At 41.4% G+C, this 26,025-nt stretch overlaps 1 protein-coding gene across 1 annotated transcript; it reads left to right on the top strand.

The window, feature by feature from the left end:
- The first annotated feature begins 36 nt into the window (after nt 1–36).
- Nucleotides 37–15,037, top strand: C1QTNF8 (C1q and TNF related 8). Its single transcript, XM_038419949.2, has 3 exons — nt 37–135; nt 10,043–10,283; nt 11,658–15,037. The coding sequence occupies exons 2-3, from the start codon at nt 10,058–10,060 to the stop codon at nt 12,203–12,205; spliced, it is 774 nt and encodes a 257-aa protein (XP_038275877.1). The 5' UTR covers nt 37–135; nt 10,043–10,057; the 3' UTR covers nt 12,206–15,037.
- The last annotated feature ends 10,988 nt before the right edge of the window (nt 15,038–26,025 follow it).

The raw sequence follows: 26,025 nt of genomic DNA, 5'->3' as shown, positions 1-26,025 counted from the left end.
TCCTTTGGACACCGGCAAGGAAGTTGCAGCAACAGAAGCCACCAGACCAACAGCTGAATGAACAGGGGCTTTCATATATGAAGCTTACTAGGCAACAACCAGGAAACTAAGGAGAAGGGGATTTTGAGTCACAAGGTAAGTTAAGTGGATCTACATAGATGGCAAAACAATATCGATCTGGAGTCAGAACTGTTCCCAACCAGCGGCTGCAGGTTGTTCTCGTGAGTCACTATAAAGGGATGGCTGTGCCTCACTTTCTGCTTGCTGCCACATGCAAAATAAGTGAAAGGAAGCGCATGGGCTTTCCAGAATGTCACTAAACTGGCTCTGATTTGTTCCCACTTAATGCTCATTGATTCATTAGTCACCACAGACGTTGAAGCATGAATATATTTTGTACTATTGTCTGGTTTGGGGTAAATGGTGGAAGAGTCACCATGACCCTGTTGTATACAAACAGGGCCCCGGCTCTGCAATGCTCGCCGTTATTTCTGAAAGCCTCCTGAGCTATGGTGACCTTCAGCTGTATTAGTCTGCAGATCAACTCTCTGCTAGAACAGATGTGATGGAGGAGAGAAATGGGAGACAGGCATGGAAACAACATGGACTCAACAGTTTTGATTGTGCTTTTTTTCTTAGCCTCAGCCAGGAATCAATAGTGGTGCCAGAGCAGCTCAGGGGAGAGAGTTATAGTAATCAGTTATTAATTGTTATTATTATTATGATTGTTAGTCACAGTAGTGCAGGTCGCATGGATTGAAGGAGAGACCGCCGGTCATATTGGACTAAGCATCCATTCTCAGCTATTTCACAGGTAACATGAGTGTGGCAATTTGAAACGGGATATTTGTGCTGTTCTGCTGCGACATGTCAATCTGTGCTGTGAAAACATTTTAGTCGCTGAAAAAAGCAAACAACCCTCTCCAAACAATTTCAGCCTTTAGCTGAAACCAAGAAAGTCCAAAGACCAGGTGACTCATTGCTGGTGAGTCACCGAGACAAACGATATTTCCACCAGCAGAGTGCAAAGGAGCATGAGACACAGTCAGTTAATTTGCTTCATCTGGGCAATTGCCCGGCATATTATTTCGATGTAACTTGTCTCCTCTCTCCACAAAGCAGGGCTGAATCATTGTCTGGACATGCTGTGAAAATGGGATTCCTTTCAAGGGCCCGCCTAGTAAAAAAGCATGGCCATTTCCAATCCATGGCAATCATGTTCCTGGCAAGTAGGGACTTTGGATGCACACTCCAAATCCCGCTCAGGGGAAAGTGAACTAGAAAGGGATTTTTATTTCTTTAGTAAGTAAAAGTAACTGTTTACCGTCTTAAATTATTCGTGAACCAGAGGGCAATTGACACCTGGTTTAAAACCAGGTGCTACACCCTAGATCACAGTGGAGTTATGTCTGCTTTCACTGGATCTGAATTAGTGATATAAATATTGTAACAGAATAATTCTATCCCTTTTTATTAGGAATTGGATTAAAAACTTGTTGAGCGGCAAAGTTTGAATCAAAACTTTTGTGTAGCCCATTTTAAAGGACAGACCAGCCAGCCAGTGAGTTTGGGTCTAATCCGAGCTTCTGCAGTGTTAAGATCCAGTTCAAAACAAGCCCAGCTTTTGGAGTATACAAGTCTAAGGGTTTGCTTCAGGCTCTTAGAAGCTCTTTGTGTATGTATCGGCATGTATTCATACAAAGCGAGGAAGCTATAAGCAGCAGCATTAAAAGGATTTCAGCCAATTTCGATTCTGCTCGCAATGCTAGGGAATCCTCTCCAGATTAATCCCAAAATGTTTTGAAAACAGCGTGAACAGAGGAAGTTACCAGGGGGTCATCTGCACTAGGCTATGAATAACATAGGTATTGTAAACCACATTGCCTTTTTGAACCTAACTCTTCCTCTTCATGAATTTGCAAGTCAATTCATGGCTGCAAGAATGTTAATTACTACTCAGCCTGTGCTGAGGATTTAATGCTATAGTTTCTAAGAATGGCTGCCCACCCATTTCACCATGAGCCATTGCAGGGAGAAGAAATTGCTGAGCTGTTTGGACTTGTAGACCTTGCAGTGCTAACTGCTCTGAGAGTGGCAAGGCCTTTGCATAATAAATCATCCAAGAAGAAACTTTAGCTCCTCCAGCAAAATCAAATTACTTCCAAGAGGGAGTCTAGTGTTCACAGTATAACAGCCTTAAAGTTCTTTGCTTCCAGCCAATTCCACCACCAGGAGTGGGGAACCTGTTAGCCAGCATTGAGGACTTCCCAGAAGACAGAAGGTAAAAAGGGTAAAGCAGAAGGCACGTTTCTGCTACTACAAGGGGGCTTCATCCTCGGATCAATTCAAAAGCCTGCAGTACAACAAATCATTGTGTGTTTTCCAGCTATACCATACAAGAGGGATCTTTACCTTAAATCAGCTACTGGGTTTTAGTTGAGGATGTTTATCCTCAGTGAATTGGGCAGTGGCTTAAGCTGCTCTGTAAGTTAAAGGAAAGGTAATCTTAGAATGGCATTTTTAAGTGACCAGGACAAATCCTAGGAATAAAGGGAAAGGACTATATTAGCAGAAATTTAAACAGACATCCTGTAACTCAAGAATAGATCTACCTACTTACCTGGCCTTCATCAAGCGCCTCCCAGTTATGAATGAATTTTATTCTCACAACACCTGTGTGAGCAAATAAAATACTATCCCAATTTTACAGATGGAAAACTGAGGCACAGGATAGATTAAGTGTTGGCCAAGGTCACACAAAGTCTGTGCCAGAACTAGGAATTTAACCCACGTCTCCAGAATACCATGCCCCTACCCACAAGGCATATTGCCTCTTGTATAAACTAAAGAGATTCCCTTTCCCCAGGCTGATTTGCCTTCAGCTTGTAGAGAAACCAAACTGAATGGTCAGACTGGAGGACTGTGTGTTGTTCATTTGGATATTAACCCCCCTTTCCTTGCATGTCATTCACTTTATTATTATTATTTTTAAATCTATGTTCAGACAGACTCTAGCACCATACATACCATTCTCCAGCAACCCACCTCACTCCAGTGACCAGACGGCTGGGCAATGTTTTAAATGTAATGAGCGGGGACATGTAAAGGCCAACTGCCCCTAGAACCCCAACAGACTACAGATCATTGCACCTGAATCACACCAGAGGCCCTCAGGCTCAGATGCCTCCCAGATACCCTCAGAGCAGAGGGAAACTGTGAGTGTGGGTGGGAAGAAGGTCACGTGTCAAGGTTCTTCCCCACTCTAGGGTACAGACGTGGAGATCTGCATGAAAGACCCCCTAAGCTTATTCTTACCAGCTTAGGTTAAAAACTTCCCCAAGATACAAACTTTGCCTTGTCCTTGAACCGTATGCTGCCACCACTAAGCGTTTTAAACAAAGAACAGGGAAAGAGCCTATTTGGAGACATCTTCCCCAAAATATCCCCCAAGCCCTACACCCCCTTTCCTGGGGAAGGCTTGATAATAATCCTCACCAATTGGTACAGGTGAACACAGACTCAAAACCTTGGATCTTAAGAACAATGAAAAATCAATCAGGTTCTTAAAAGAAGAATTTTAATTAAAGAAAAGGTAAAAGAATCACCTCTGTAAAATCAGGATGCTAAATACCTTACAGGGTAATCAGATTCAAAACATAGAGAATCCCTCTAGGCAAAACCTTTAGTTACAAAAAGACACAAAAACAGGAATATACATTCCCTCCAGCACAGCTGATTTTACCAGCCATTAAACAAAAGAAAAACCAATGCATTTTCTAGTTAGATTACTTACTAATTTAACAGGAGTTGGAAGGAATTGCATTTCTGATCTGTTCCCGGCAAAAGCATCACACAGATAGACAAACCCTTTGTTCCCCCACCTTCCAGATTTGAAAGTATCTTGTCCCCTCATTGGCCATTTTGGGTCAGGTGCCAGCGGGGTTACCTTAACTTCTTAACCCTTTACAGGTGAAAGGATTTTGGATTTTATGGCCAGGAGGGATTTTATAGCACTGTATACAGAAAGGTGGTTACCCTTCCCTTTATATTTATGACACTCCGCTTTCCTTGCATATCATTCACTTTATTAATTATTATTATTATTACTATTATTTTTAAATCTATGTTCAAACAGACTCTAGCACCATATACATGAACCTTCCCTCTAGAATCAAATGAAACAGCCAGTGTTTGTTAAAGCCGACTCAGATGCATAAACACATTCAGTGTTCACCTTTGTTATTGATGAGTTATACCACCTCATCCATAGAGGAATCTGGATGTCCGCTGTCATTAAATACTGATTTTCTGACACCCCCCTTATTATTTCCCATAACAATGAAAATTTAAATAGATAACAATAAAAATGCTTAAAACCCATCATTTTGGACAATGGTGAAAATTTAAATGGATAGAAATAAAAATAAACATTGATATCTGTCAAAATCGTAAAAAAAATTAAATCAAACTCTGCCACGGCTATTCATACCACACCTGTTTTGCCACTGATGTAAGGAAGCTCAGTCCTCAGTAATAAGATGTCAGTTCTGTTTGCAAATGAGCACCAAAGTTTGGACACTTACACTTATCAGAATCTGTTGAATTTGCTATAGGGGAGACAGACTTTCATGAGACTGTAGTACTTCCTGCTCTGGTCTGGCAGAAATACCTTAGGAACAGAGTCTTATGTTGTTTTGACATTGTCATCCTAGTCAGAAATGCAGAGCAGGAGAGAAAAAAGACCAAAAAAAAAAGCAAACCAGGCGTTTTCAAGCCTCGCAAAAGATTTGCTTTGAGTCAAGCAGACTAGGGTTCTTATTGTATTTAAATCGGCTCCTACAGTACATCTAATCAGATTTTATAACAAAGCCAACACAGACATATTTAGCATATCCATACAGGTTTCAGAGTAGCAGCCGTGTTAGTCTGTATTCGCAAAAAGAAAAGGAGTACTTGTGGCACCTTAGAGACTAACAAATTTATTAGAGCATAAGCTTTCGTGAGCTACAGCTCACTTCATGCATCCGATGAAGTGAGCTGTAGCTCACGAAAGCTTATGCTCTAATAAATTTGTTAGTCTCTAAGCTGCCACAAGTACTCCTTTTCTTTTTGCATATCCATACAGAGCCTGATCCTAAACCCACCAAAGCTATTTTGAGTCTTCCATCAGGCTCAGATCCATGGTGATCTCACAGGCAGCAAGACTCCACTTTCCTGCTATTTTTTTTAATTGGTTTACCAGGACTGTAACCAAAAGGAATCAAAACAGAAGTCCAAGGGTCACAGTTGAACTATTTCATGGCTTGTAAGTTTCCACTTTAATTGCTAAAAGTTTTGAAGCCATCCCCATTTAACATCCAAAGAAGTTCCATTTTGCCAATTGTGGGAGAAAATGTCAATGTTGTTTGTTTTGTTTTAATTTCCACCAGAAATTGAGCACATTAATGCTGAACTTCCTGGGTTCAGAGCAGGGCATTTGGCAGTGTTACTGGGCCAGCAAGAGATTTTTCTTCTGTCATTGAAACTGCCTATTTGGAATCAGATTAGTTGAGAAGCAGCATCCCCTTAAAGTAACAAAAGCTTGTTAATGGAAATCTGACAGATCAAAATATGTGGAGCTCTCGTAATGAGGAATTATCAGCACCATCACATACACAGTTTGGTCACGTCTACTGTCAGGGAACATGGATCTCACACATGGAAAGAATTAAAATGGGCAAACCTCAAAAGGTTCAGAAGTTGGGTGCTGTATGGACAAACTCCGAAAAATTCAGATACTTTTTCAGAGTTTATTTAAACCGATGACATCTGCAAAATTAGGCTAGAAATCAGACTTGATCCCAAACCTAAAAGTCAGGATCCAAACACTTTTGAAGCTTCGGAAAATACACATTCAAATCCAAACCTTCTGATCTGGGCTCCCTGAAATGTGGGAAAGTTCAATTCCAGATGTAAATGTTGTGGATTGGGTCCCTCTCTCCAAGAAGTCTCCCAAATACCGTTTTTCTTTATTTGTTTTTGTTTTGCTGTATTTCTGCTCCTTTGTTTTAGGGCCCTTGAAGGTGCAGCAAAAATTAAAGAAATATATCATTTGGTAGGAAGGTCGTAACCCCCTGAAGTGTATTTTGGAAAAGTCCTCCTTTGTCTTGGAGCCTCCTCCTATAGCAAGTAGCAGCTAAGAATACCAGACAAATAAAAAAAAATCCTTTTAATTCAGTTATAGGCGTTAATAACATAATGACTGTGTATGATCCCATGTCTGGGCTTTCTACTCATGGAACAACAGACATCTGGGGATTCTTGTTTTCATAGCAGGGAAACATTTTTCACAGCAAAGAAATAAGCTGATTTATACTTCTAATTCTGACCTGCTGCTTCAAAAATGAATCTCTCTCTAGAGGCACCATGAAGGGTGATCAAATAAGAAAGATTTCAGCTTTGCAGTCTCCGGACATTCAGTGTTGAGCTAATATATCATTTTAGACACAAGCAAGCATGTCGGATCAGTATCAGAAAGTAGGACAAACATTCCTCTGGTACAGGATTTTGATTTATTTTCTGAAGACGCACAGACTGCCAGATCTTTATTGTAAGTGAAGGTGATAACAATCAGAGTTCGTTGTTCAGAAGAAGATACACCTGCCTTCTTGTTGAGAGAAAACAGGTTATCACCATAATTGGGACAGTAAGATCCCAATAACTGTCTTTAATAAGAAAAAACACACAACCCTCCCCACATCTATTTCCTTCCTGGCTGTTATGGTTTTGGCTCTCTCCCACTTTTTACATTTTTCTTTTCTTGTATTGTACCTTCTTGCCTCTTTCTCCAGGTTTCTGATGGGTTTTTCCAGCCAATCTCTAGACTTACTTTTCTTCTCTTATTTTTCCCCCTCTGAATTAAGTTGCTTCCCTGTAACTCAGCGCTTGGTCTCTCTTTATTCACTCATTCTGCTTTCTAGATTTCTCTTTTTCCTTTAGTTGCTGTGTGTCTTTATACAGAATGGCTTTCAAACTTTCAAAAATTCTCTACTGTGGCTTTATTTGGTTAGTTTATTCCTCTCCCTCCATTCACTTCTTCCCCCCCAGCTCTCTATTTTGCATCTCCTCTCCTCTCTATTAGTAACCATCTATAACCACATGCATGCTCAAACACCCCGGTGGTTTCATCTAACTACACATGGTCCATGAGTCATTCAGATACCCAGGTTTCTACCATTCGAATCTAAATCAGGTCTAAAAATTCCATCTAGAAGAGGGCAGTGGTATATACACACCAAGACACAGTAGAAAACCTTGGTGAGGCCCAAACTCCATAGGTCTGAAAGAAAATGTATTTCCTGGATTCCATAGACTCATAGATTTTTAGGCCAGAAGGGACCACTGTGATCATGTAGTCCGACCTCCTGTATATAAAGCAAGCTCTTGGACTCCCCTGAATTAATTCCTGTCTGAACTAGAGTTGATCTTTTAAAAAAAACATGATTGAAATATTGTCAGTGATGTTGGGATATGCTTCATGAGAATGCAAGAGCCATCAGAGGAATTTTTTCTTTAGCTTAGATCTAAGAGGTTCAGTCTATGGATGGATGATTTTCTCAGTTGACAGCGTTTTTCATAGCAAAAGGAAATTCTAGCCAAATGCTTGCATTTTTACCCTTCATGGATCATGGAGGAAAATATGGACTTTGTTGATTTCCCCAATGGTGTTACAATGTGCATAGAGCCAGAACACTGCTCTTTTTCTGAGACTTTAAAAAAAAAAGTCACTGAGTGGATGAGTTCTATCATTTTTTTTAATAGCAAAACCCCCACACTTGCTAATCCTGTTAGTTATAGTCACCATTCTTCTGCCTAATGAGGACAATGTATTTTAATCACAAGAGTTAATGTCTCCACATTTATGAATTTTCCATCTCTGGCCACATTAGAAATATTTTTCTTAATGAATTCTCTGATTGTCCTCAAGTAAGGTATTAAAAGCAGGCGTAAAGCAATTATGTCTCCTAAACTCAATACTCTGAGATTGAAATGACAGTCTCCTACAATATATCTCAAAGGTTACTGACTAGAAGGCCAAGGCCCTGAGAAGAGCTAAATACCTTCAACTTTTGCTGAAATTAAGTTGGCGCTGAATAATTTGTAGATAGAGTGAAGCTAATACAGATCTTTATATTGCTGAACAAATACAGTAGTGCAGTAAACTGTAGGTCAGGCCCTAAGTGAGCCTAGAAACTTGTTGACCATAAACAGAATGTCCCCTGTGGGCCATACACCATTTAAGCATGATATACTCGGTCCAATAAATCACCTGTCTGAGGCCTGATTCCCATTTACGCTAAGACCCCTTTACAATATTCTGCCAGTGTAAAGGGTCCTTCAAGTGAATAGAGCTCTAAATCACACCCAGTTTAAAGGCCCTTTTGTGCCGCCAGAGTGGTGTAAAGGGTCATTAGTGTAAATGAGAACCTTGTTCTATAAACTGATACCTACAACCAGATTTCTGTATACTGTGAATGAAAAAAATCTTTTAAAATTATTCAAAATTTGGTGAAGGACTGTTGACTGCTCCCAAATGGATGGGTAGTTTTTTCCGTGCTATTGACTAGAATTAGTTTAGCATGTTAATAAGCATTCCTCGAGTCTCATCATGAGTTAGACAGAACAGAACAACTGAATATTAAGGATGTATGGGTTCTGATTCTTTCTGGATGATAAATTTTAAAAAAACACCAGAGGAAAATGTCTCCTAGAAAGTGCCAGGACAGCCCTCATGAAAATTTGTTCCATATTCTCTGCACGAATCCATTCTCCAGCTGGTGAAGGCATAGTGCTTCCCAGCTCAGGAGAACCAATCTGGATTACCATGGTTTGAAATCTACTGTGAACAGGATCTTTGTGCAAATCATGTATTTCCCATAGCTTGGGCATCCATCCATCACTTCTCCCATCTTCTCCTGATAGTCTAGTAAGAATTGCTGCAGTACTAAAGTGTTCATGAAGTGCCTGATTCAAAGTCTGTTGAAGTAAATTAAAGTCTTTTCTTGGATTTCAATGGATGTTGAGATTGGGGGGAAGGAATTTTTTGCAAGAAACAACTTGTAATTTCCCTGAAGTCAATGAAGACTGTGATTTTCGCCAGTAAGGTTATATTTCCACTTCCATCCTTCGTAAGAAGACTGAGATTTGTATGCTAGAAGGTCTCCTGCTATCCACTGTCTACTATATTTCCCTTGACTCCTCATTTGCAATTCAGGATTTTGGAGCTTGCCAACAATACAGTACAAAAATCAATATTAAAATTCAAGAACCAGTGTTCATGCAAAGCAACAGTCACTTATGGCTGCATTCATTGGGGATATTTGGCTTTCCGGTATACATATGCAGCAATGCAAATATGAAGCCTACACAGAATTCTGCAGGAAGCAACAAACTGAGATAACACTGGTTAACTAACAGGCTGAAAGGAAGGTTATCTGGAGCAAATGGTGATTTTTTTTTCGGTTGAAGGTTTTCTGAAATCAGTTTCTTTCTCTCTCTTTATTTTGGAGAGTTATGTTTGTTACATATGAATTTGCATTATTTTTAGAATTGCAATAATTAGATATTGTAATAGTGAATAACATCAATAATTAAATCATACATAAATAATAAATAATAAGTAATAATAATACTAATATCTAGTAATATTTTGTTCTTTCCATCCAAAGCCTTTGGCAAACATTGGTTCGACAATGGTTACACAGTAGATGTGCTGTGACCAGTACTTGCTACACTAATAATCATCTCTTTGTTGGGTCATGATCTCTCCAGTCTTTATGTTGTATCCATCTTCAGATATACTTAGTTTGTAAACTCAAAGATAGGTACTATCTCTTTGTTGTGGGTGCACATCGCCTAGTGGAATGTGTCCCTCATCCCCGACTAAGTGCTACCCCAGTATAACATAATAAAGAAGGGAACCCTAAGGTAAGTGAATAGGTGGCCAACGGTTGCTCTGGCTTAAATTACCACATTAATCATTCCTATTACTCTCCTGCTCTAGCTGGCTCAGCTGAAGATGAGTGCTGTGCTTCTGATGCTCTTGGTATCCACTGTGAATGCCGGCACCCTACGAGAAAAGGGCTTGCTGAGACAGGAAGCCCGGCGGCTTTCATGCATGCGATGTTGTGGGCCTTCAGAAGAGCCAGTCTTCTTCGCCTCTTCACGATCCGCTAGGATGAGCAATGACCCCGCCTATTCAGTGCCCAAAGTCCAGCCCACAATAGATATCACCATCCTGAAAGGTGAGTCAAGCCCAGGACCACACTTTGTGAATTTACCATAACTTCACAAGCCATGTTCCTCCTCCAAGGTGGAAAACACCCATCTCTTAAGAACCGAAGCTGCTCAGTCTATATAGTTTATCCAAGAGAAGGTCAGGAGGCAACTTGGTTACAGTCCATAACTACGTATATGTGGAAAAGATGTCTGAGAGTTGACAGCTTTGTAATCTACCGGGAGATGGCTGGATGAGCTCCAATAGCAGGAAGCTAAAGCTAAACAAATTCAGGCTAGAAATAAGGCATATATTTTTAATACCAAGGGTGATTACCCATTGGAACAACATAGCTAGGGACATGGTGGACTCTCCATCATGTATTATCTTTGAATCAAGACTGAATAACTTTCTAAAAGATATGGTGTAGCTCAAACAGAAGTTATGAGGTTGATACAGGAATGATTGGGTGAGTTTCTACGTTATTCAGGTCAGACTAGATAGTAATGCCTTCTGGCATTAAAACATATGACTCTATTAAACTTGGATGTTTTGTTCTCTTTCCCATCAACCACACCCACAGTTACTCCCTTCTTCTCTGCCACAGAAAGACTGTATGTGTGTAACTGTATATATGTAAATGATATGGGTTGGGTTCATGGACCTAGGCGGTTTACACATTGAAGTTAATGGGGCTAGGATATCATCCCATGTTTTTATCCCTTTGTTTCTGCCATCCTCTCCCTTACTCACCCTAGGTAGTTGGTCACCTAAATCATAAATCACTCAGCTAAAGGGTGAAAATTCACTTTCTGCAAATATTTGTACCAAAAAACAACAACAAGAAAACATGTTGTTCCCATGAATGAAAAGAGGTATGGACATGCTAAAAACAAATTCTACATAGCGGTTACCGAAGGTTCCATGAATAATTGTTCTCACTATCCATCCTATTAACACAGATTATAGCTCAATTAATAAAAAAATTAGGACTCTAGCCTTCTCTCCCTGGCAAAATGTCCATGTGCTCTTGAATTTTATAGTTTAATCCTTCCAATAATCTGGTTGGAAATAATAATGCAAATGTAAATTTGCATACCCTAGATGATCAGAGTGGTCCCTTCTGCAGCTGGAATCTATGAATCTATAATGTATCAGAGAAAGCTATCTTATTTGTTGTGTGGTTAATATATGGAATAGGCATGTTAGCTAGCGGGTTCCTGTCCATAGTGTTCCTGAATTCAAATCTAGATATGATTTAGTTGTGATAAATATTTCTCAATGCAGCCATTGAGAAAGTGTTATTTTACCAGTTGGGATGCTGGCTATCTACATCTAGACGTCTCTGTGGCATGTGGTATGTGTGCATATGTTTGCAATTAGTTCCTCTTTGTGATCATAGGTGAAAAAGGTGACGTGGGAGAGAAAGGGATTACCGGAGGGGCTGGAAAGGATGGAGAACGAGGGCTACGTGGTTATAATGGATGGAAAGGTCAGAAAGGCCAGGTTGGCCCACCAGGCAATTCCTGCAAGCTGCATTATGCTGCCTTTTCAGTGGGCCGGAGAAAACCTCTCCATAGCTCGGATTATTTCCAGCATGTCACTTTTGATACGGAGTTTGTGAATCTCTACAAACACTTCAGCATGTTCACAGGGAAATTCTTCTGCTATGTGCCAGGAATCTACTTCTTAAACCTTAATGTCCACACCTGGAACTTCAAAGAGACCTACCTGCACTTAATGAAGAACAATAAGGAAGTGGCCATCCTCTATGCCCAGCCCAGCGATCGGAGCATCATGCAGAGCCAGAGTCTCATGCTCGAGCTGCAGGAAGGAGATGAGGTCTGGGTGAGAATGTTTAAACGAGAGAGGGAAAATGGCATCTATAGTGAGGAGTCTGATATTTACATCACTTTCAATGGTCATTTAATTAAACCAGCCATAGAATAGCCAATTCTGCATCTTTGGGCTCAGTGCTTTAGTAGAGCTCCTTGGGTAGATTGCTAACTCCCCTCTTTAAAAGTGCACATGTCTATGTCAACATGGAAGTAAATATGCAGTAAATATTGTCATGGTCTGATTGTGGCTAGCAGCCAGCTGATCTGCTTTTTGGCTTGCTAATCCTCCCAGTCAATTAGAGATATTTCTCATGCAACAATCTTAATGTGAAGAACACAGGTGTGAGCATGTGTGGGAGGGGAATGGGCACTGCTAGCTAAATGAACAGAAGTTACATGGCAGTGCCCACTTGATGAATACGTAGAAGGCCTGAGCTCTTTCTGACCCATGGGATCATGTGCTTATTGTTAGCTAGATGATAAAACAGAAGGACACTGTTCTGAAGTCTTCCATAGGCCCCTTGTAACATCTCTGCAGAACAGCTTGCCAAAGTCATTCAGTACATTACTTCGGTTACAAAATTTTTTTTAATCTATCAACTCTGTTTTAGTGGACTGGCCTAATCATTTTTGTACTCTGTAATTATGTGAAGATCACCTTTCAATCCCCAGCTGTCATATTAGACAAGTTAGTTAACGATTACAATGAAAGTAAAGTGTTTGCAGATTGCTTTGCTTACAAAGGATATCTTTGTAGTTTATGATTGCTGTCTGCAGTTCCTGTCCTCCAGTTCCATTCTAGAACCATACCTTGTACTCCCCTGAAATCACTGTCACCAAAAATGACCATTTCCTAGATAAAGCTCAGAATCGGTGCTCCATCTTCCTCCTCGTTGATCTGTCAGCTGCCCTTGACATAATCAGCCAGGCTCTTCCTCTTGAAATCTTTCCTCTCTTGGCTTCTGTGACTCAGTCCTCTCCTGGGTCTCCTCCAGCTTCTAATCACTCCTTCAGCATGTCCTTCAAAAATCTTCCTCATCTCCCCCTCTCAGTTTCTCTGGGAGTCCCACAGGTCTCTATCCTTGGTCCCCTTCTCTTCTCCCTCTACACCTTGTCTCTGGGTCATCTCATCCACAAACACAAATTCAGTTACCATCTCTGTGTGGACGACCAGGAGATCAACCTCTACTCCAGACCTGTCTGCTTCTGTCCAAATGAAAATCTTGGCCTGTCTCTCTGACATCTCATGGATGTCTAGCTGTCAGCTCAAGCTCAAAGTGGCTACAACCAAGCTCGTAGTCTTTCTCCCCACACTCCGAGCCTGCCCCGGTAAGCCCTCGCTGCTACCTCCTTTCTTGATCATTGTGGACAACGCCACCATCCTTCCTGTCACTTGGGCTTGTAACCTGGACATCATCTCTGACTCAGATCTCTCTCGAGCTTCAACTCCAGGCTCTACCTAAACCTTGCGGATTCTTTCTACGTAACAGCTCTAAGATCCAGCCTTCCTATCCATCCACACCCCTAACACTCTCATCCAGGCTCTTGTTCTCTGGCATCTTGAGTCCTGCAACATCTGTCTCTTGGCAATGCTCATATGCATTCAGAATGCTGCTGCAAGGATAATTTTCCTAGTTTGTTGCTCTGACCGTGTCGCTCCTCTCTTTGCATCTCTCTACTGGCTCCTGCTTCTCTGTCACACCAAATATAAGCTACTTGTCTTCACTTTCAAGTCCCTTCATGGACTAGCACTCTAGCTATCATCTGCCATTCAGTATCAAGATGTTGACTCCTCCCTCCCAACTGCCCACGATGTCCATCGCCACCCACGTGTTGTATTTTCAAACAAGCATCTTCCTGCTCTTTCCTGTGCTGCCCCTCGCATTTGGCAGGAACTTCCCGTAAACATCCAACACCGAACATTTTCCTTCTTAAAACTCTCCTTTTCCATGATACCTACCAAGACCATGGCAATAATTAGGCTACTGGGGTGTTGAGACCCCAGCCTATCATGTTGACCAACATAGTCTCATTGGAGTCCCCTATCTCTCTGTTTACATCTGTTGTCTCTTGCCTCACACTTAGATCGCAAGCTGTTTGGCACACGGACCATCTTTTTGTTCTGTGTTTGTACCGCACCTAGTACAACGGGGTCCTGGCCCATGTTTGGGGCTTCAGGACACTACAGTAATACAAATAATAAATAATAATAATACATTTTCTAATAAAAAGAAAGGGCCATATTCTCCTCTCAGTTATTCCAGTCCAGCCCCACCAGTTTGGGTACGGTTGCAGCAGGATTACAGAGCGTTAGTTGGTCCAGTGCATTTACCTTAAAATGATGCTGACTTTCTTTGCTGTAATTCATGATTTTGTCCTTTTTCCTAGAATGTAATATTGCAATGACCTAAACATAACATGCCAATCCAGCATAGCGCTTAAGAAGGTACATAAATTTCATCGTGTGTAGCTCCATTGGGATGCATATGCTAGAGCAGGACTGATACGGATATCGAAGAGCATTACAATGTGTTACCTTTCCCTTTTTAATGGCAACCATCATAAGGAGAGGCTGATTGTCAGAGTTACTGAGTACTTACCACTCCAGCTGAAGCCAGTGGGAACTGCCAGGGATCAACAATGAAAATTAGTTTACTATAATTTGTAGGCAGTCGAGAAATGATTATATTGTGCAAAAACATCCTTTCTGCAAGCTGCAGTGTTAGTTTCTTAATATTTACTGAAATGCTATGTGCTAGAACTAGAAAACAGACCAAATATATATTTGTTAGTCCCTGTCCCCATACACACACCCCTTGTGGGATGTTTGCATGGAGGATACATTACATTATATTGTACTGTATGTCTTGCTAGGCTAATTGTTGCTTGTTGCTGTACATCTCTTGTTACCAATCGTTTAATCTGAGAATTAACTGTAATAAAGATAGTGTTTTGAACCCATTGGATCTGTTTCCCTTGCTTTTCATGGAGCAGAACTGAATGCCATAAACTGAAAATCCAGCTCTGTATTGCCAGCTATGATGATGATATTGACACCTAAGTGCTCCAGAAACTAGACCAATTTCATTTCCATTGCCTGGTAATCATATGGGCAAACCCTGTGCATGGGAGATGTCAGGAACACATTTTCTTCACACTTCCACCATCTCATTTATGCCCTCTTTTGCCCCCTGGATTGCAGCTGAAAGACTAATCCCAATTTTTAGTGAAGTTGCAACAGTGGTGATAACTACGCTATCCTGGTCTACATTCGAACCAGCAACATAGAGGAGTTGGAGGGGTTCCAGATCCCATTGGCTGCTCTCTAGTCCCTTTTTGCGTTGTATGCTGAAACAGCCCTGGAAATGAAATTTGGAAGGCTTGTAAGTTTTGAAAAGCACATGAGACAGAGAGTGGGTTTCCTGCAGATTATCTGTTGACCTGCAACCAGATAAATTGTTCCTTGTAAGTAAACAAAAGTCCCAGTCACCTAAATTGGGCCATTATGCAATTTAAAAAAGGCTTCTCTAATCAGCAGCTTCCATTAGGATGGTGATAATAGCAATAATAGCTGCATTGCTTATTTGCAGCATGCCATTTAGTATTGAAAGCACTAGTAGAGAAACCTGCTTTGAACATATAAATACACATGGAAAAAACTCCAACTGTGCAATACTTACTAAAGGTATTTTCAGGTTTCCCCAGCTATTTATCACATTTGGGGGAATTTAAAAGCTTTACACTTCCTCTTTGTCTTCTGGTCTACTTTTGAAGGAATCCCATGTGGGTAAATTTTGCAGCCGTGGCTTGCTGGCTGACGAGCTGAACAAGTTATGGTGGACTGAATTCCAGGGGCGAGGGCAACAGTGTGAAAAAGATTTCACAACAGCGTTTTTCACCCTCTGCAGTTCAGCATATTTACTATACTTAAAAAGAAAAAAACCCTAAGCCTCTTTTAAAATGTCATAACCCAGCTGGTGTTATTGACAGTACATAATCCAGAACTGAGAAAACATGCCCAGAGATTGCTAATGTTCACCCACCTTGACTTTTCCAAATGCTACTTTCTACCAGGAAATGAACAGAAATGTTTGTAAATCCATAACACCTACGCACACAGTAAGAGAGGCTCTGATTATCAGTTTGACAGGGCAATTTCAAAATGTCTGAGTTGCTGATATGACCAATGTTAGCTATAACTAAATCAATGAAGCCACATTGGTTTGAGAGACAGAATAACCCTTTAAAGGGAAAAAAAGAGATTCCAATTTATGTAATTATTAACAAGAGCGCCTGGATGCCTGATCTGAACCTGGTTCCATTGTGTTAAAAAAAAAAAAAAAGAGTTAGACAGGCCCTGTCCTCCAGAGCTTACACTGTAAGACAGACAAAAGATAGGAGAAAAAGTATCCTCATTTGACAGATAGAGAACTGAGGCACAGAGAGATTAAATGTCTTGTCTGAGGTTACACAGGAAGTCTGTGGCAGACAATGGAATGGAACTCAGACCTCCTGAGTCCCACCCCAATGCTTAAATCAAAAGTCTCTTTCCTTTCCACTGTATACAGTCCCTGGAAGACTGACCACTTTAACATCTATGGTGAATACCTCTTGGTCCCATTTCTCTCTTTGTCAGACTGTGGAAAGTCCAGGTCTACTGAACATATTCCATTAATTGTAGAGTCTGACGAGGAAATAAATGTGATTGACTAAAGTCCAGAAATGTAAACATGTCTTGCCCTCTTTAGCCTGTCCAATCAGTTTAGCACTTTAACTCCAACACCTTCAGCGCACTGCCTTCGTCCGTGATGCCTCCCAGCTTCATTCCACCAACACTACTCAAGCCATCTGGAACACATTTGCACTTCACTGCATTATTCCTGAGCCTATAGGAAGACTTCCTCCAATCACCTGCTCCATTTTTTCTCTCCTTTCTGACCAGGGGAAAGATTGAGGGGAAAGCATTAGTGGTGCCATATCCAAGCTCTGCCCACTGTCCCAATATCCATCTCCAGCCCCAGAGTACCTGGATATTTCTTCTAAAAATATAAATGGTGATATAGTGATGATGTACATGATTGCATGCCATGATTAGGCACCAGAGTCAACTATTCATTGTATTGAATAGGGATAAGTAAGGCTTCTCGGAATTGTCTGCCTGACTGTAACGGGATACAGGAAGACACCGTGCAGCTTTGCTTCACAAACAGGTTTTCTTTGTAACCCCAAAAGATCTAGAAACTTAAATTTTAGAAAGGTGTACATTTCTGCTGTACTTATTACTGCCATAATTCAGCCCCATGCCTGAGGCTGAGGGAACACTATTAACTTGGTTCCAGTATTTCTGTTGATTCCTCTTCTCTCCCTTGTGATGAGCATTGTCAGCAGTGCCATTTTGCAAACTCCACCAGGACCTCTGGAAATGACTTTTCTTCAATTAAAAACTCCCTTCAAACATCATACACCAAAAGAAAGGAAAATATTTTAGCTACCTGTTGCACTGCCAGTTTGAACAGTGGGTTGGTGCAAACACAGAATCCACTATTCCCTGCAGATCTACATGTTTTTAAATAGCACTAAATATATTTTCAGCTCTTCTTCCTCAGTAGATGTGTTAAGAATTTCTAAGTTTATTCTTTTTACAGTAAACAGTTATATTCCCTTCCTTTGAACAACACAAGAAAAGCTAGAATATCTGTGCATGTTCCAAATATTAAAATGCTCGCAGAGTCCTAGATATATTTATAAGATACAAGGCCTCTGAAAGAATGTATTTCAGTTACAAATACACTAGGCATACAGTAAATACATTTGCTCCATGACAATATTTCTGTTATTACTTTATTGGTTTGTTATAGATGTGATTAAAAACTTCCTCATGTATACAGCCCTCTTACCTAGAAAGATTCTAGAAATATTGTAATGATCAGTGTCGAGCGCACCTCCACCAAGAGATGGTGCTGTATCTTTACGTTAGTGTTAAGCTGTCTTATATGTTATTAGGTTGTTGTATATGACCTGGGGGGCCGAGGGGGGGTTAATGGGAGGTTAAGTCTGTCTTTGGTGCTGGAGTTGTTACTTGCAGTGTTCCAATAAATCCTGTGATTGCTATAAGCGAGTATAACAATGTTTGAAATATTAAGCAAACAATACGTAGAAATCAAAATGACCATCCTGGAGAAGCAGGCATCACTATTTCAGCTTCCTGGACTTCAAATGTTGGGATAATTATCCATATTTGGGGGTGCTTTATGAGGCAAAGACAAATTATGAAAATGTGAAACTCACTGATCCATTTGTAAACAGCTTGCCAGCAGCTGGTCTAATACCTGAGTAGATTTTTAATTCTTTTTTCAGATGCAGTCAACGTGGATAACAAGCCTTTGAAAAAGTCATTTTTTAATCCTTTTGAGATATGTTGCTGGTAAGGCAGGAATCTAAATTATAACGACCCTGACAAAGGGCATGAAGCATCTCATTTACAGTTTTTCAATTTAGATACCACACTCCTAAAATTCATCACAGCCTGTGAAGAAACTACGGGGCAGCTCTGGACATTGCCATAATGTTCTTTCTAATCTTTTAGCGAGATGTGATGGCACACAAACGATACAACTGCCTTATCCAGTATAAAAACTTGACTTTGCTTGATTGGTAACATTTATTCTATGACAGTAGTGGCTGAGAACCCCACTCGAAGATCAGAGCCCCATTGTGCAAGGCAGCAACAACATCAAGCAACAAAGAGAAGAATAAACTCCCTGGGGCACGGATGATCTGGTTACCAGGAAGGACAGAACAGGTGGAGGAGACAGAGCAATGGGGTTGGAAGGATGAGGTAATTGATGAGGTAATTCTTCTTCACCCAGCGTACAGTCAACCTGTGGAACTCCTTGCCTGAGGAGGTTGTGAAGGCTAGGACTATAACAGGATTTAAAAGAGAACGAGATAAATTCATGGAGGTTAAGTCCATTAATGGATATTAGTCAGGATGGGTAAGGAATGGTGCCCCTCGTCTCTGTTGTCAGAGGGTGGAGATGGATGGCAGGAGAGAGATCACTTGATCATTACTTGTTAGGTTCACTCCCTCTGGGGCACCTGGCATTGGCCATTGTCGGTAGACAGGATACTGAGCTGGATGGACCTTTGGTCTGACCCAGTATGGCCATTCTTATGTTCTTATAGATATAAATCGCTGCACAGAGAAAGCCATTGCAAAGCACAAGAACTTGTATTGGTCCTACATACTAAGGAACTATGCTACATGTTCCTGAGTGCTGGCTCTGGGTGGGACATGGATCAGCGTTCACATCGCACTCCCTGTTAGTACCTGGCCCAGGCCGGGGAAGCTAACGATCCAACCAGCGGACCAAATTTGGTGATGAATCCTGGTCATATGCCACCTCAGGTATGTTGTGCTTATGCTACGAAGAAGTGCTAGCTATTGGCACGTTATCTATTAACTCTTAACCCATACATGGACACAGAGCACTCTTACAACAGTTAAAATAAAATTAGCATCAGAAATCTCAGCTCACTACTGGCTTAGCCAATGCCAGAGGGCAGTGTTAGGAAATAGATCTGTTTGTTGGCCTGGGATAGAATTTTGGGTTTGCTTTTTGATACATTTATAGTAAAATGTGTAAACAAGGGATAAAGACACTGTGATGTTGCTTCTGCCTAGTCAGCTGGATTTGTTAGTACAATGGGAACAGATAAGAGCAGTTAAAGTGTTACTCGAGAGCACACTTTAAGTTTGCCTCAACTCCTATCTCAAGGCAAAGTCAAGCAACCAGTCAAGAGGGGCAAAGGGGCTTGGAGGAGGGGGAGGTATAAAACACTGAAAGACCAAATAAATGGCCATCCCTGACTGGAGCACAACCTCACTCCTTACCCCTCCCATAGGTACAAAAGGAGTGGGATGAAGACCCCAGACCCAAAATGGAACATGACCCTAAGTTGTAAGGGGTGGGACTGTGAGCGTGCATTGCAGGTATAGTTGGGTCTGCTACGAAGGAGGAGGTGAGAATAGGAGAAATGAGAACGGGGACACAGGCAAGGCTCTGCAGCGTCAGAGCTGGGAAGGGGGATATGGGGTAAATGCTCTGTAGCATCAGAGCTGGGAACAGAACACTGGGAAACAGACCCTGTCAGCATGTAGAGATCTGGACATGTTTGTTTGGAACTAACCCCAATAAACATCACATTGCCTGCACTTTGGACTTCTGGTCTTCTGCTTTCTGTCTACATGACAAGAACCAGGGGAGGGGGTGAAGGGAAATCTCTCACAGGCAGAGATTTGTAATCACTGGGCATGAGCCCTGAGTTGAAACAGGGCTTTAAAAGATAAGGTAGCTGAAGCAAAACAATTGTGTATCTCCTCTGGAATACACATGTGCTTATTGGACAAAACCCCATGTAACGGAGGGGGTAAAAGTGTTCCAAATGGTGTCCTCATCCTGCCTCTTTGGAGACAGAAATCCCAAATCCACCTCATAGTACAAGGTGAAATGAATGACTTGCTATCATTCACAGGCTGATCAAGGTCTGACTCAACACCACACTGGCTTCCCTAATGTATTTAGAAACCTGAAATCGTATTAGACCTTTGGTCTGCTAAATGTGTGAACTTATCTTTGAGGAGAGGCTGAAAAGCACAGTGGGAAACTCTCATGGTGAAATTCCATATACAGAGAAGTAGCATGAAAGCCCCATTTTGTTTAAGTACATTCCTGCTGTAATCTCAGAGAGAAGCCTACACATAGTAAAGCCCTGTGAAAATAGCTTGATAATGGACAGGTCTCCCTAGCTGCACCACTGAATTCTGTGCACAAGCTGTCTTCCGACTTGCAAACTTGACAACCCATTACCTTTTTTTTACACAACTGTACTATTGCTTTATGGTTTTGAGTGTTTCCATACTGTTCTACCCCATGTAGAGGAATGAAGGAGGAAAGTCCTGCCACTAGATCACACATGGGAAGCACTAATCAGATGTAACAAGAAAGCACAACTAGGAAAAGCAATCTGTGCTTATTTTAAACAAGGAAAAGCCCTCTAACTCCATCAGGACTTGGCAAAATATGTGGCCTGTGGATTGGGCATAGTGTACCCAGAATGTTTTTAAGCCTTGTTCTAAAGGCAGCTGTGGCTTAATTCCCCATTTATAGAGATAGGCCTTACTCCACCCAGAATACACCTGAGCTGGCCGCTTCATGCTGAGTATATATAAGGGCAGATACAAAGGCTGCTTGGTTTTTTAGATGGTGTTCTCAGAATAGATGAGCAGTAATTGAGAGGTTAGTGCGATGATATGGGGTGTAGTATAGTAAGGAAAGAGATAAGGAGAAATTATACATAGGAAACTCTTTTTAAAACATGTGTTAAAATAGAATGGGATGTAAAGCATTTTTCTGTTCAAGTTTTAAGTAATCAGCCTCATGATCCCACATATAAACTCAGGAGTATCTTCACCAGGCATTGGTTTGTGTGGTATAATAACCATAGCAGTAATGAAAACACTTGATAATCACAACTCTTGGGTTTTATTTCTGGTTCTACAACTTCCTTGATGACTCTAGGTGCAAAAACCACCCTACAAGTTGCTCTGTAAAAGTTAGGCGCTTCCCTGTTTAATGTTTGTAACTCACTTTGAGATACTCTCACAGAAGGGACTCTAAAGAACTGTAATTCTTATTGTAATAAACAAGGGATACTAGAGTTGACAGAATTGCTGCAGCTGGGGTCTATGATGTCTGATGAATGGTATGTGATCCAAACTGGTGCTTAGTGGTCCAGAACTTGAACGATAGCACAGAAGCTAAACATTTTGGAGCACGGTGTCTATCGGGAACTCTTGTTTCCCACCTTCCCCTGATTTCACTGTCCTGTTACCACACCCTTGGCACCTCTGGGTTGGTTTTCTAGTGACATGGTCTCTGCTGGCCCTGTCTAGTTTAGGGTTGTTACTGCTCTAATTTGGAATCCTGTTATCTGTTTCAAAGTTACTCTTACTCTGACATCATACTTAATCTTAAAAGTGATTACTGTCGTACTTTCACTGGTGGAGCCAAGTAGTTAATGAATATTAAATGTTAAGAGCCTGGTGAAGCACAACAAGCAGGATTCCTATTTAACAGATGAGTAAACTGAGGCATAGAAGTTAATTGACTCGCCCAGGCTACATACCGGTAGTGAATCATCAAAGCAAGCTGGGAATAGGACCCAAGAGTCCTGACTCCCAGTCCCCTGCTCGAGCCATCGGACATAATTTCCTTACAAAGCCAGGAGTAGAATCAAAGGGGCCTCTTGACTCCTTTCCTTGATCAATTAGACCATGCTCTGTTCAGCTTTCAGAAGGAGCCCCTATCTTTTGACTTTATTTCAGCTTGTAATAGCATAGAATCACTCAGTGTCAGAAGTAAGAGATGCTTGATCTTGATTCCAGCAGCCACGGTTCTGAGCTCAGCAAATGATTTGAAATGGACTTGGGTCAACCTCATGAATCAGTTCAGAATGACTGGCCATATCCATGTTCTGCTTATTATCCATCCTGCTACGATGTTCCTCTGAGTATTCTTTGCTTCTTGAAATTCCCCCCTCTATATAATCAGAGCAGACCAGACAGTGCTATACATAGTGTGTTTCTTTATGCAGTTCACATGCAGCAGGAGCACAGAGTCCTGTGCTTGCCAGCTTGTTCATAAGCCTTCATGGTGCATAGTAAGTCCCTCTAGCAGCTGCGGGCAGGAGTAGCACCTCCCCTCTCACCTGTTAGTGTGATTACCCTGTAAATGGCAGGATGCCTCAAATCTCCTGGAAAAGGACAGGTTGCAAGCAGAATGACAAATTGTACATAATACTGAGTGGGTCTTAAGATCCGGCTGCAAAGAGCGAGCCCTGAAGTAAGGGGCCAAATATACCGGAGTGCAGCTTTTCTGCCCTTGGGGCTGCACCAGAGGGGAATTTAACTCATCATTTTTGAATCACAGTTGAGTCACTCTGTTAGGTTCCAGTTTATTCTTTGCAAGCCCCTTTGTTTGTGTGTGTGCCAGTGGTTCACCCTAGTTTCCTCCTGACCCTCCACTGATTCCCCTATGGAGTAGGCTGGACAATATCTCCTAGGATGCACTCAATCAGCTGACTGCATGATGCACCACACGGTTTGTTGTGAGAAGAGCCATCATGATGCATCATGGGAGATGTAGTCCTTCCAAGGAGCCTGGCCCATAGGGTATAATGGGGCAATAGGCACCCTAAAGACTGCTCCCAAGAGGCCCCACAGCATCTTAGGCAGATGCAGTTCAGTGAAACTAAACTGAAATATTTTGATTTTGAGTCAAACCAACCGGAAATGAAAAATTTAGTTTAGATTGTTCCTGATGGAAACCTGAAAACCTTCAGCAAAATTGAAACTTGTGGAAAATTTCTGGCAAAATCATTTTGAGAAAAAATTCCTGATTGTGTCTGTCAGGGAGGTCATGGAGCCTTCCCCACTTGCGTCAAAGGAATTGGAAGAACAAGAGGCAGTTTGCTGTACTAGCCCACACAGTATCAGTATTACAGTGATGTGAAACCATTGTGTATTCTGAGCCTAAATGTTTGTTCTTCTTGAGTACAGATAACTCCCTCTGGAAAAAATCAATAAGCTACCTAAGCGTAATGCTAAAATATTGATGTCAGCCCATACATACCATAAGCCCTTCCACCTTTCAAAGTTAGTTTGCCAAAATTTGTCAGAAGTTTCAATACCTGTTAAACATTTATGAGACATCCATCCTCAGGGGATTTCTGGTGTGTGTTGCTGTTATTTTTAATGCATGAAGGAAAGGGGAAAAAAAGGAAGGGCACACTCAAGAGGTGGTCGTGGTTTAAGATTATTTATTTATTAGGTATAATATTGCAATGAGAGTTTCAAAAGCGTTTTATGTTACGGATGTAAAAGGCCAAGTTGAGCCAGCGGGTTCTTCTGAATTCAGCAGAACTAATTCTATGCTCATTTATGCCTATGGAACATTACTGATTTGTCCCCATGGAGTCTCAGTTTCAATGTGGTTGCAAATGAGCAGAATTTGGCCCACTGAGAGTAAAGTTTGTGCATATCAGAACTTGCTTCTCATCTGTTAGTAACCAGATCCCGGCTGCTTAAAACGTCCATTCTGACAGGGAGCTGTGCCATCTATTGGCACTAAGCAGACTATCTTAAAGATGTACAGCCAGATTTTTAAGAGTATGGCCACTGATATTTGTGGCTTCAGTTTTGGTGTCTCGTGTTGGGCAATTAAATGGCTCAAAATAAGTGGCCACTTTAAAAAAAATGTTATTCGGTCTGATGTTTGAGGTGTTGAATGCCACGAACACCAGTGAGAGCTGCAGTGCTTGGTACTTCTGATAATAAGATTTTATATATTAATCATTTGATGGACTGTTGAGATTGCTGATAATGTGCCATTGTTAGAAGCCACTCTGCTTTCTCTTTCTCTTTGCTTTCTGCTCATCGCATTGCTCTTAGCTATTCCTTGGCATCAATCTCTTTCCAAAAAGAAAAGGAGTACTTGTGGCACCTTAGAGACTAACAAATTTATTTGAGCATAAGCTTTCGTGAGCTACAGCTTACTTCATCGGATGCATTCGAATGCATTCGATGAAGTGAGCTGTAGCTCACGAAAGCTTATGCTCAAATAAATTTGTTAGTCTCTAAGGTGCCACAAGTACTCCTTTTCTTTTTGCAAATACAGACTAACACGGCTGCTACTCTGAAACCAATCTCTTTCCAGTAATTTGTTTGAACCAAAACAAAATTTTTTGTGGCCTTTTTTGTTTGTTTGTTCCCTGTAAAACTTTTTGGTTGACCCAAAATGTTTTTGTATGTCGTCCCCCCCACCAATTTACCCACCAAATTGAAAATCAGTTATTCACACAGCTCTATTTCTGGCTTAAGCTAACTGTTTTCACTGTCTTTCCATCAATAAGGAAATTCTGTTTTATGACAGGCACAGGCTGATGACATTAATGCAGATAAGGAAACCCAGCAACGGATAAAGCTAATGGGTTGTGATTAGATGAGTCGAATGGGACTTAATGATTGTAGTATGAACGTATTTGCTTACACAGATTTAAAGTAGCAGATAAAATATTTAAGTGTTAAAACAAATAAAAACCACTTATATATCAGGGGTAATATATAGCTAAAAGGGTGTGCTACAGACTTTGGACTGAACCTGCTATATAGAAATTGGTCTTCATTCTCAACCTTGCCCTTTTGTCTGCTTGCATGGGAAAAGTTTGAACAGCACTTCCGCAAAAGTGTTAGTGTAAAATTCTGGACCCCATGCACAAGCAGATGAGTTGCACGCAGACATTTTTCATGGAGATTAGGGGGAACAGAACCCACCTGTCTAGATCTGCTCTGTAGCAACTGCTACAGTCCCAGTGCGAACAGTAGGCCCCCTGGTCCAATTGTACTCGCTTCCTCCAGGGGCAGGGTGGAGAGAGTTGGACGGTAGATCCTGTGAGCACAGCTCTATGGGCTGCTGGCTCCTTGCATCCTGCCTGCCCATACACACACCCTCCTGCTTTTCCATGGCAGCCTTGGCTCTCTATGCAAAGATCCAGGGGAAAAGCCTTCAGAAAACAAACAACTCCACTGCCGCCAAATGATCTAAAGGGGCCACATTAAAGCTTCTCAAAGGCCTCTGACTGCCATCATCAATCTTCATCCAGGGTCGGGTTCTGTGAGGTTCTGAGCACTTCCTGCAAGGTGGCACGTGCCTGGCAGGATCAGGCCCCTCTGTGGGATGAAAAAAAGTCAGTGAGGCTGTGCAGATGGGCATCATAGTCCATCAGTGTCACCACCCACCGCTCTGAAGAGCAGGACAGTTCCTTTGTCGTGGAGATTGAACCCCGCAGCCAATCAGCCTTATACCCTCACAA

This window comes from Dermochelys coriacea, chromosome 10, assembly GCF_009764565.3.
Source record: "Dermochelys coriacea isolate rDerCor1 chromosome 10, rDerCor1.pri.v4, whole genome shotgun sequence".
NCBI classification, from domain to species: Eukaryota; Metazoa; Chordata; order Testudines; family Dermochelyidae; genus Dermochelys; species Dermochelys coriacea.
This window is presented reverse-complemented; position numbering and strand designations above follow the sequence as displayed.

Coding starts and splice junctions, on each gene's coding strand:
- C1QTNF8 (XM_038419949.2), top strand. CDS start 10,058: ATGAGTGCTGTGCTTCTGATGCTCTTGGTATCCACTGTGAATGCCGGC. Junction 10,284..11,657: donor AGATATCACCATCCTGAAAG/GTGAGTCAAGCC, acceptor TTGTGATCATAG/GTGAAAAAGGTGACGTGGGA.